This window comes from Erithacus rubecula, assembly GCF_903797595.1.
Source record: "Erithacus rubecula genome assembly, chromosome: 3".
In the NCBI taxonomy this organism is placed as follows: Eukaryota; Metazoa; Chordata; class Aves; order Passeriformes; family Muscicapidae; genus Erithacus; species Erithacus rubecula.
Window position 1 is genome coordinate 48,254,683 of NC_136689.1, and position 12,519 is coordinate 48,267,201.

Below are 12,519 nucleotides of genomic sequence, written 5' to 3' on the forward strand. Positions count from 1 at the left end.
ATGAGTCAAGAGCTCTGTGGTTTTCCATGATTGCCTAAGCAATGACTATGAGTAGATTTCTATTTGACAAAAAATCCTTTTATTGTTATGGATTGTTTTGTTTGTTGACCTGATAAAAGTCCTTTAGTAAATCAACTTACACAGTGTGAGGTTTGCTATTGAACTTAAAGGTCAAACTTTCTACATTTCTGTGCAGATTGTTTTTGTTCAAAATTTCTTTGCATTATTGTGTTGATTTTTACAAACTCATTAGAAACACTGCTAGAAAGAGTCTCTGTATATTATTTGGGGGTTGGATCATGTTCCCATTAAATTAGAGAAATGGCAGCTACTAAAGCTGCTGAGCCATAAACTAAGCACTTTAGGTTTCCAGATCTGGTGTGAGATTTGTAGCTTCTGGGGTGCTGGTGGATGAAAGGCTGTACATGAATTGGCAATGTGGGCTTGCTTCCCTCAAACCCAGTTCTGTCCTGGGCTGCATCAAAAGCAGTGTAATTAGCAGGACAAGGGAGGTAATCTATTGAGTAAGCTCACAGGAGTCCACAGAGATGATCAGAGGGCAGGGGCACCCCTTCTGTGAAGACAGGCTGAGAGAATTGGGATTGTTCATCTGTGAGCAGAGGCGGCTCCGGTGGGGCCTTACAGGACCACCCTGTACATGAAGGGGGCCTACAGGAAAGCTGGAGAGGGGCATTTTGCAAGCGCATGGTGAAACGGCTTTAAACTGAAAAAGGTGTATGTAGACTAGAAATTCTTCACTTGAGGTGGTGAGGCACTGCAGCAGGCTGCCCAGAAGAATGCCCCTTCCCTGGGGGAGTTCACTGCCAGGTTAGATGGAGCTCTGAGCTGGTCTAGTGAAGGATGTCTCTGCAGTAGGGTTGGAACTAGACAATCTTTAAAGTTCATTAAAACCCAACCATTCTATGATTCTATGTCAAGAAGTCCAGTTTGAGGAGAGTCAACTCTTAAAACCACCAGTTTTATTACAAGTGAAGTGGCAGTATAGAGAGTAAAACAATTTGCCATATTTTCTTCATCTCTACTTCTGACGATGTGAGGCAGAGATCAGTGAGCTGGAAGGCCATTCACAACCCCATTCATTCTGTCCTGTGGTGCTCATGTTTTCATGTGTAGATATTAACTTTTAATTCCTCAACTACATGGATCTAAAATTCAGAAAAATCTCTAAATGTTTTATCGGCTGTGTGCTCATATTACCCTTTTTGCTTCTAGGATCTGTGTTTTGTTTGCCAGTCTGTCTTGCTGTTCTATATTTTCAGCATGCAAATTGAGTTGAATATGCAGAAACTGACCACACTAAAAAGTAATGCAAATGTTAGCTGTTATCATGATCTCTCTGATGGGAGAATTATATTTGTCACTGTCACCCTCTAATAGTAAATCACAATTTAGGCTCCCTGTTTGTAAGCCTTCTCATTGATGTTATTTGTATCCGATGCCCCTTCCCTATCACATACACTTGTGATAGACATTAAAGATGAATGAACGTGATATTTAAAAGTGCCTCTCTTACCCTTGCTGTCATGTAATTGATAGTTTGAAAATTCAAGTCATTAAGCCCAGGTGCTTCTCTGTGACTGAATTAAGTACTGGAAATGTCCTGAACTGAATCATTCCTCAAGGGATATCAGTTGTTTGAGTTAGCTGCAGATAGGTAAATATGATGGTCCTGTTTTCTACTTTCTGAGCTTAAATACATCAGTAATGCTAGCCATATTATTGCAGTCTATGGATAGTGAATTCTAGATAAAATGAATTTTTTGTGCTAAATATAGTGGTTTTTAAATAGGTCATTAGATTCACTGAAGAAAATGCTGGTGCTGTTTGAGAGCTGGATACTTGATATATAAGCAAAAGGAGTTTGTGAAGAGAGAAGTAAAATGACTGCTGGAGCTAAGATAATAAAGACAGTAATTAAACCAGGCCTACTGAGCAAGTACTGGCTGTTGGCTTCCAGAGTATTTTAAATGCAAATAGTGGAGTTTATGCATCAAGAAAATACTTGAAGCTGGCAGGTTTTTTAGAGGGCAGCTTAAGCAATAGAAGGATTTGGCTACAAGTGAGGTCTGAATTCAGATAGGCTACAACAGTTATTAAACCATCACTTTTGATAGAAATTTAGAGTCTTTTGTATGTAAATTCACTCACAAAAATTAACCAGGCATTGAGAAAAAAATTTGTTAGAGCTTTTTCTTTTATTCTCACAGTTTTAAGTGAATTATCTGCTTTCATTTTAATCAATGTCTGGATAGGGAAACTCTCTGAGGGAGTACTCACTCATTTAGCAGAAATCTTGAGTGCTTCAGAAGTTACTGTTTTTCTCAGTTTTAATTCTGATATTTCATAAGAGAGCAAAACATTTCTGCTGTGGCAGGCATGTTTTACTTTGTGCTAAAATAGAGGAGTATCCCATCAGTTTCTGTTACAGCTACTGACTCAACCTGTGTGTTCAAAATGTCAAAAACTTTCAGTCTTTGATTTCATATGGAAGGCAGATCTGTGTCTTTCTACACCTTTTTGCCTTCCCCCTTACTAAAAGGCACCTGATTTGTTAACATATGAGTGCTGGACATAGTGCAGTGTGGTCCAAATGGCATGGCCTAGAGCAGTAGTACAGATGTTGAAGAACAATAATGTTACATAGTTTTATTTTAAGCCTTGCTGTTTGTATTCAAGCATATTTTAGGTGTTCATTGTCATGAATTCAGGTGAACTTAATTATCTTTCTCTTCTCCTTTTACTGAGAAAATGGTGCTTCATTTACTAATAGGTTATAGACTATTTGGTATTGATTCAGAAGACTAATGAACATGCCTCAGGAAAGATGTAAATAAAGTAAAATTGATGATTTTTAAAGTATACTGATATTGACTACATCTTCAGTTTTCCATAAGTTTGCTGGGAGTAACATTTGGGAAATGTTACACATGTATAACAAAGGAAGGTCCAGTTTCAAGAATTTAGAAAGCACTAAATGATTTATTAATTAATTTAAACATGCGGATAATGATAATTTTACGGATGCTGTAAAAATCTAAAATATGGCAAGATTTGCAGAAATTGTCTTAAACTTTAGTAAGTAAAAAATAGGAAAGTACTTAAGTTTACAGGAGATATTCTAGAGCTAGAAATGGGAATGAAGCTTTACTAGGGAGCAAAATAAGCTCAGTTGCTTATTTGAGCTTATTGCAGCTTTATTTGAAACCTGTAGTTAAGTCTTGTCTTTCAGTCAGTAGTAAGATAAATGGTAAGAATAGCTTTTATTTGGGGTTAGAAAAATAATAATGGGAATATGTCAATTTTTTTCTGAATTTACCTTACTGAACATAATCCTTCATGAAACTATGAAGCAGAATGGATACACTACTAATGTCATTTGAATAAGCCTGTATTAAATGTAGGTAATTATTGTGGCATGTGCCTTTGCCACTTCTAAATATTTCTTTTTTAAAAGTCTGTTAGGTCTAGTATCTTCTTCCTTACTTTCCTTCTTTTCTTTTGTCCTAAAAAAGACCAAATGCATACACCAAAACAAAAAAAGCCTGAAAGCAGGTGTGAGCCTCATTCAGTGCTGTAACTGATTGATGGAAAGTAGGAGAGCTGTATTTTGCTTTGCTTGTTGAAAAGTTAGGGGAACTTTATTAAAATTCGAGATCAAATCAACAGCAAAATTTAACTGATAAATATTTGCCTTATTCTTTTTACTGGCTCTTGTTCTCCTCTTGCTGCCTTTTTGATTCTTCTGGGGTTTTTTTAATATAGTAGTTCACTGGAACTGCCTAAAAAAAATAGTATGTGAAAGAATGTTTGATTTAAGAGCTTTGGAGGATTTTTGTGCTAAGTTTTGTCGTTCTTTAAACACTGTTCTCATTGGTATTTTTTTATTTTGTCCATCCCCTGTGAGGTTACTGCAGAAAAAGGAGTCTCTTTTGGTAGGAGTTTGAGATTTTGCCAATGAGCATCAGCATATATTGCACAGAAGAGTACCATTTTCTAACATTGAACATTGATACATTTCTAACTGTGCATTGCTTCCTTCAGGAAGGCAAAGAGGAGCAAATACGGTAACATGAAGTAAAGTTAAATCCATTAGCAAGTGGCGTATGCTACTTCTGTGCCTCCACTGTTGTCATTGGAAGAGACATGCTCCATCATTGTGGGAAGCAGGCTTTTGTTTGGGCATGAGAATTTGTCTCCTAATGGTTTAGGATTCCTAGACCTGCTGTGGACAGAGAGAATGCCAAGGAATCATGCCTTTTTGGTAGATGTGAAGCTTCTTAGGTGCAATTCATCTGTCCAGCTGTAGGTAGGTGTCTCATGCCATTCAAGGTGCCTTATCTGCAGTAGCCACATGGAGCGAGCAGGTGGGACGTAAGACCCGCAAGAGATATGTGGCCTTCTGGAATGTCAGCTGGCCGTCAGACAGGATGCCCAGGACTGTCTAAATTGTTTTAGATGACAGTACATGAATCCTGTCCTTTGTGTAAGGACAAACAGATTTGGACTGTATGGAATGCCTGATGTGTAATAAAATTCTCACTAAATGATGTGAGGGCATTGGCTTGAAGTATGGATTAGAGGGATCAACTAACTTGATGCATGTGTAGTGCTTGGGGCTTCATTTTCATGCTTGACAGAAGTTGTTGTAGGCTGCACCAGTTCATCTGGAATTGAGCTAATGATCCAATCCCAGATGTTCCAAGTAATTGATGCAGTCTGTGTGTCTAAGTCACTGAAGGAAGATTGGCAGTGGGTGTCTTGGTAGGCATAGAATGGGGGATTGACTTGAAAATTTAAAGAGTTCATCTACTTGGGATTTTTTTTGCTTAGGCAGAAATTTGCAATTGCCTTCATAAATATTTTGTGGTGTGAAAGAGGAAGTGTTAACAGTAGGTAAAACCCAGTATTTGTTAGCAAAGCTTATCTTGCTAAGTTACTGAAGCAAACATTATATAAATGTTTTGAACAGAAGTCAGTTTAAAAGCAGTTTTATTATATATATAAATATTAAATATACTGTGTTCTCTGGTTTGACTCATCAGTCTACAGAAAAATACTGCAAGTTGAAATTTACAACCCTAGTTTTGTTAGATATATAAGGTGTTGCTACTGAAAACAGTGTCCAGATTTACCTTTATTGCCAGTTTTAGTTAAGTATTACTGCAGGGGATCCTCACCTTCCTGGTGTCTCTTGAGGATCTGCATAAAGTCAGTTAACTTCTGATTTCCTGCTGTTGTGTAGCACAAGTAGAATGTAGGTCTTGTATTTGTACTGCTGTGTAGGTGACAGTGTCTTTCATTTTTCTGTTAGTGACTATGACTTACAAAACGGTAGATTCTAGAATGTCACATTAGTTCTACAACTCTTCAAGCCAGCTGAGGTGGAGGCTTGAGTTGCAGTAACAATAAATGTGTTCTAATTTAATCTTCTTTGAAAATAACTTTTTTTTCTCTCTCTGGATATGAAAAACTTTGGATTTTTCTCTGGATGCTCCTTGTCACTGGATATATCTTTACATTTGCTGGATACATACTTACCTTTATTGCTGTATAGGCAAATCACAATGAATAGATTGTTTTAAGTTTAAAATATTGGGAGTGCTACAATGTTCTTTGAATATCAAGTTTCAGTATAAATGTTTATGCTTTGATCTCTCTGAATACTTCAGAAAACATACATTACATATTTGTGATCTAGCCCCAAGAGTAATGCTACAAGGCAGGAAGACAGCACATAAATTTGTTTATTTTTAGTTCAAATGGCATAGTTTGTTTCTCAAGAATTTTAATATTTCATGTTCTGTGATAGTTCAAGTTTTGGTCTGTCTACCTGGATTTAATCTTCAAATAATTTTGATAAATCATAAGTTCTGAAAGTGTGGTAGACTTTGGGTTCTGATGTGTCCTGCAGGTTGATTTTGGGATTTGAGGGTCTTTTGCTGGAGAGATTTCTTAGACAACTCTTGAAAGATTTTGAAATTAAAACTAGGATTTTTCATAATCTAAAAATAATTTAGAAATGCACAGTGGTTCACTGACAACAGTTCACTTGTTGCACTGTACCTGCAGAACATCCTCTTTAGTGCAGATCTCTGCCCTCCATTAGAAGAGAGAACTTCTAATGCTCAGATTTTGAATCCCGACTTCCTAGTTTTGTGAACACAAAAACAACCTTTTCTTGAATTTTTTCTTCCCCTGCTTTGAAGTTACTCATCTGAAGAGAGCTTGTACCAGAGTGAGAACATTTGTTGCTCATCGGGTTTCTTCAGTTTTTGGCAGTACAAGATTCCAGGCTCTTCTCTGTATGGTGTGCTTACCTCCAAAACTCCTAATCCACTATCGTTTAAAATACTACGTATCAAATACAATAACTGTGTTGTGAGATATTACTGAGGCTCGGTGTCTTTAATTTGTGGTTTCCCTTTGACATGTTCTGTGGGTTGCTAACAATTCACACAGCTTTTTATTTTTAGTACCTTGGAGCTTTGTTTTAAAACACCATTTGGATAATGCTTTTTCAGCTGTCAGGTATATTTGCATATGTAAAATGTGATACTCTGAAAGTGTTAAAATTACCTAGAATGAGAATTATCCAGCCATTTTGGAATGAAAAAAGTTTGCACCATCAGATGGCTTTGTTTTGAAATCCCAATCACATGTAGGCTTTTATGATTTTGTAGAAATATATTTTGTTTGTAGACTGCATAAAACTAACATTAGAGGCACAGTTTAATACTGAAATACAGCCATCTCCATGGTCTGCATGTTGGCTGTCAGGAGCTCCATCCCTGGTCCTTTTGCCAGCCAAAGGCAGATAGTAAAGCCAGATTGAGCAGAACTGCTCCTTGATTATGCCCTGGGGAGCCACAGTTACAACTGGAGCAGGGCTTCTCCATGCTAAAGTACATGGAAATGCTTTTACAGGAGCTACCAGCAAGTGGATGATTGCAGATGAGTGAAAGGATATGGAAGGTGCATAGTAGGGGAAGCAAATATAATGCTCTGTTTTCATGAAATGCTATAAATACAGACTTCCGGTTTTGGATCTTCACAGTGTAAGGCATGTTTCTGAAAATGGAATGTCCCTAAAGATCACTCCGGATTTTGATAGTAAATTCTAGGGGAATTAAAGTGTAAAGGCCTAAAAGGGTGGGGAAAACCTCTGGTTTCTTTAAAAGACAGTATGACGTTTTCCTACTTATGTTTATTTAAAAAACAAACAAATCCAGAACAAAAGAGGCTCAACTGCATTATCACTTTAATAGAATTCAAACAGATCCTTTTCAGCCATTAATTTTACATGGTACTGTGTCACTTATGGTACCATGCTGGGTTTTTTAGAACACTTCAAGTAACTGTATGGCAATTTTTAATTTATTTTAACATAAATCATGAAAAATCTGGTTAAGAACACCCATGTATCAGTGGTTAAAATCAGTTACATGTATCTTTAAAAAAGGCATTTATTTCAAAAAGATGAGTTTCATGTGGACTGAAAAACTGTATAAAACTATTTCATAGTGTAGATTTTTAGTCCAGAGTTACCAATATTTTAAACATATGAAAAAATATTCTATCTTTAACTAGGCAAAATAATTTTGACAGTATTACTAAGAATATTGTTTAATGCATCCTCTAATATACACAGCACATCAGTAGGTCGAAATATTTGCCTTTGCATTTTTTTCTGAACTTCTATTTCCACATTTTGGGGTTGAGCAATAACTTCTACAATTACCCATATTTTATACTCCTTCATAATTAATTGTTTGGTAAAAATGAAATTAATTTATCTGAGTCACTGGTTCCCAAAGTACACAGTTGTTTGGGGCTGTCTATTTTTCTTGATTAGGAGATTTTGCATAAATGAGCAAATGCTCATTTTCTATTTTTGTGATTGTATTGCAAATAACTTTATTGTTTCAAAGGCTTATGCAGTATTTGCATATCAGTGCTGCATTGTAGAGCTGTTGGGTAGTAGCATGAAAGTCTTGCCTGTTTCTTCATCAGATTTGAAAGTGCAGCAACAGAACCATTTTTATTTGCAGACTGTATATTCACTTTTAGTCTGTTTTCATGATTTCATACTCACGTGTCATCGGATCATGCTTTTCAAAAATCTGCAAGTTATTTCTAATTTAAAATTGCCTGTAATGTTGCAGCTATCCTAGATATTAACCCTTGCCATTTGCCCTTCTATGATAGTGTTTAAGTCATTCCACTTAATCTGCCTTTGTGTTAGTGGTTTTCCTTGTTGGAAATTTGAAGTCTGGTTCTATATAAGATAGTGAGAGTAAAAGCATCAGGAATCAAAATGTGTTCTGGCTCTGCCTGTATGCTGAGAGGGAGTGCTGTTTCCATGGCAACACATAGGACAGTGAGGGGGAAGGCTGATGCCTTTTCCTCGGATTCTGAGAGTTAACAGATCCAAACAATTGCTCTTAGCAAGATTCACTTAAGAATCAGTGTTTATAGGAGAGGAGGAAATAATGTTAATGAAAATGGGTTGATATGCATTCTTTTTTTTTTTTTTTTGTGATGGTTTGTTTCTTTGATCACGGAGATTCATTAGTGCAAAACACAGCTTTGGACAAATGCTAGAAAAATGTACTGGCTGTAGCAGCAGTGATCTTGGACACATTTAATGCAAGGTGTTCTTACATTCGATGTTGATGCAAATGCTACTGGACAAAACCTTGCTGTACCCTTTAATGCAAGCTGCTTTCCTCTGGGAGGCTACATTGTTAAATATAGTTGATGTTTCCCTGGGAGCAAGTTCTGAATAAGAGAAGGGTAAACAATTAACCATTCCAGAGATTATGAAGCTTTGCAATTAATTTATTATTTTATTTTTTTCTACAAATGACAGGTTTTAGAGCAGGTAATATGCTAAATTGGTCTTTCATTACGGTAGTGCAGCTGTGTCTCAGCCTCGCCCATTTTATTTATTATAGGAAGCATAGGCTGATATGTCTTCTGTGCTGAAGCTTATAGATAAATCCTTCTTGCCTAAGTGGGTGGAAAAAAACATTATGTTCTACTGTTGGAATATATTGGGATTTTTTTAAGGCACAGTAATTTGAATTGAGACTATTTAGTCCCTAGAGATTAATTTCTTACAAACCTGAAATTATAGGAAAGAGGAGTGCAGACCTCGGAATATTGTCTGCCTGTCTAATTTTTTTAACGAAGGATTGGAATAGTGGCAAATACTGTATGTGGGAATGAATTTCTTTGCATGGAGAATTTTCACCTTTTCCTCTGGCGTTGGCTCCCAGAAGATGATGTCACCTTGCAGCTCATTGGTTGTGCAGCACCTAGTGCAGGGAAGGGAGAGAAAGATGCCGGCACAAATCTCAGTGGTGGATCTAGGGTGTTTGCGAGCAAATTTTGGCAGAATCTTTAATTAGTATGAAGAATTTACTGCATGTGGCCATGTGAAGTGCTGGGTCTGTCCTAGGGTAAGGGGATTGAAGAGCTATCAGAGGAATGAGGCGACTGATCTGCAAGAGGATCTGTGATTGTAAGTTGAAAAATCTGGGTGGAAGGGAGACAGGGAGTGCTAGTTAGACACGTTGTGGGAGGATGTGTAGCAGAAAATGCATGCATGAGTGAAAGAAGAAAAAGGAGAAGCATTTTTCTTTGGTAGACTGGAATAATAAAAATTATATTGAGGGTTTTCTTTTTGAGAAAATATTAAGGAATGGTTAAAAATATTCAGTCTATGCAAAGATATTTTTCTGTTGTGAGACTCATTGTATAGGATTCATTTTTATGCTCGGGTCTAATGTGGTTAATTGTGAAGGTAAAATAATATTTTATAAGAAATTGAGATGTAGAAAATGCTTTTTATCTTCCATTGTCATTTTATTCCTAGGTCAGAGACAGGACAAACTGATAAGTACTTGTTTTTATTTACGCATTTTGTGAATTTCTGTGAAATATGAAGGAAAACAGTTGGTTAGGAAATGAAAATGCATCCATTCTAATAGCTCTATTTTCATTTGACGTATCTTTTTCTAGACAAAAGCTTTGATGATGAAGAGTCCGTGGATGGAAACAGGCCATCATCAGCTGCTTCAGCCTTCAAGGTTCCAGCACCTAAAAAGCCAGGAAATCCTACAAACAGTGCAAGAAAGCCAGGATCAGCTGGTGGGCCTAAGGTTGGAGGTAATGTAAAGCTATTCAGATTCTAATCAGTGTTCCCAGAAACATTGCCAGAGCAGGCACAAAACAGAGAACTTTGGAAGGTGATGTTTAATTCATGACTGCAGTATTTTTGCAGAGCTGAGAACAGTAAGGGCCCCTGTTTTATGTAATTATTGTCTGTAAAGGTGTGTGTATGTCTGTCTGTTTTTCTGAGTGTGCACTGAGCTTAATTAAGGTCTCTCATATTATAAATGAAATTAATGTCTGGAGACAGCATTTATGTTGGTGAAATGAGTACATGTATATGTATGGGCATCTCTGCTGAAATCCATACTGTACTTATTGTGGATATAAATATCGTGTGAAATTCTTCTAAATCTGTGTAGATGAAATTCTTACTGTAGGTCTGCACTGTTTCACATGGCTAGAAAGGATCAGCCATCACCCAGAGCCCTCATCAGAGGTGTATATTGGATGATGACTTTTATTATTTTCTTTTAACTGTCAGTATTGTGAAATTGGTTGTGAAAGGTAAAAAATGAGAGCCAAAACCCTTGGCAGGATTTTTTTGCATGGTATGGCTCCAAAGCAGCATAATGAGGAATGCTTAGTAATTATGATCCTAGAACAGGGAAATCCGCATTTTTTTTAGGGCGGGGGTAGTCTTAACAAAAGCAACTGTCTACTGCTAAAGAAGTGGCTGCTTTTTTTGATGGTTCATGTACACATTCAGAAAGAATACATAATTCTGTGGAAATCCACCATCCTTCAGGTACAAGGGTTTTATGAATAAGTTATTTTTTTTAGGGAGGGGTTCTTGTAAGAGTAGATTTTCCATGTTCCTATTTATGTAATCCTGTATGTAATCTGCAAAGCAGTTACAAAATTTGGGAGAAGATATACATGACAGACGGGCTGCCTTAAGTATTTTCAAATTAAGATACAGCTAATGTTTTGAAAATTTATTGTTTTTCAGTTGTGATCTTAAGAATTCCTAGTGAATTGAAAAGGTTTTCATAGGGCTGGATCAACACTGTCATAGTGTAACTGTGAATTGATAGCAATATATAGCAGATCGGTATCAGAAAAGACCACATAAAAGACTCAATAAAGGAAATTACTTCATTGATATTTATTATTGTTGTTATTATTGCACATAGTAAGTATTATAAATAAGTAAATATAAATAAATAATTGTAATGTAATCTGCTTTAACCTGAAGCATGGTGGTTTTTGCATGCAAGGCTAATATACATAGTACTAGAACTGAATGCTTAGGATTTCTGTTTATTTCAGCATGGGTTTTTAATAATATTTATTAAATGTAGATGGTTTTTAATGTAATTTTTTTTTACATATAGACTTTTGTTTTACATGCTCTGCAGTAATAACATGGAGATAAGAACAGAATAACCACTCACTGATTTTGTAGTTTTATCTAAAAATACAGTAGTAAAGCAGATTAAAACCCCAAAAATTATTGCATTGTTTTTTTCTCCTTTACTTATATTGCCAAATTTAAAAAAAAAATTAAGCATGCCAAAACCAGAGTATTTTAGTCATTCCTTGTTTTATACCATCTCCTTTCAACTGTGGAAGAAAATTTGGGTGTGTTTACATGTCCATTTATTTCCCTTCTTTTTGTATTCTGTAGGGTATCTGTAGTCAGAATTTTAATATAGTATTTACAATCCTAGCATTTCGTAGCCTAATTAACAGCATTAGCATAGATGCCACATGCATTTCTTAAACAATAAGGTCATAGTCTCTTCCAGAAGTGAGGAGTTTCCTGTAATAATCTTCATATGAGCAATGACTCTAGTTCAGATAAGAGGTCTGGGTAGTCTGCTGTCCCATCTGACAATGGTCAGCTATTAGAGACAGGTACAGGAACAGGAGAAGTGTCTAAAGACATGTGGTTATGGGCCAAAATGCTGGGTTTAGAAAGCTTTATTCCACAGAGAATCATGATTTTTGGAGAGTCCAGTTAGGACATCATGTTCTGCTTATCTAGAGACTTCTTGGATCTTTATGACTACAACAAAACCTTGATGCTCTTTCACATTCTGTAGGATCTACTTTGCAGGTGCTTAAAGGACACCTGAGATTTTTCTCCAGCCTCAAAATTGCCATCTCTGTGAAGTAAATGTATAGTTCTGGAAGTTGTTTGTTCTTTCTGGTGTAGTAAGGTTCTGCTGTATCCTCCAGTCCCAAATCCTTGTACTCACCACTGCATTCCAAGTCAGCAGTCAGTGGGCGTGCCATTTCTCGCCTTTTCCTCATAAACACTGGATGGGTATTTCACTGCTCACCTCATTGCTTCTGCCACCTGTTGGTCCTGCTTGTCTG

At 36.5% G+C, this 12,519-nt stretch overlaps 1 protein-coding gene across 31 annotated transcripts in view; it reads left to right on the forward strand.

Moving 5' to 3' along the window:
* CLASP2 (cytoplasmic linker associated protein 2) overlaps positions 1-12,519 on the forward strand; it is a 151,963-nt gene that overhangs the window by 47,906 nt on the left and 91,538 nt on the right. For all 31 annotated transcript variants that reach the window (XM_079300172.1, XM_079300199.1, XM_079300183.1 and 28 more), the window contains one exon: positions 10,045-10,191. In XM_079300172.1, the coding sequence (XP_079156298.1) occupies positions 10,045-10,191 (147 nt within the window). The remainder of the gene's footprint in view (positions 1-10,044; positions 10,192-12,519) is intronic.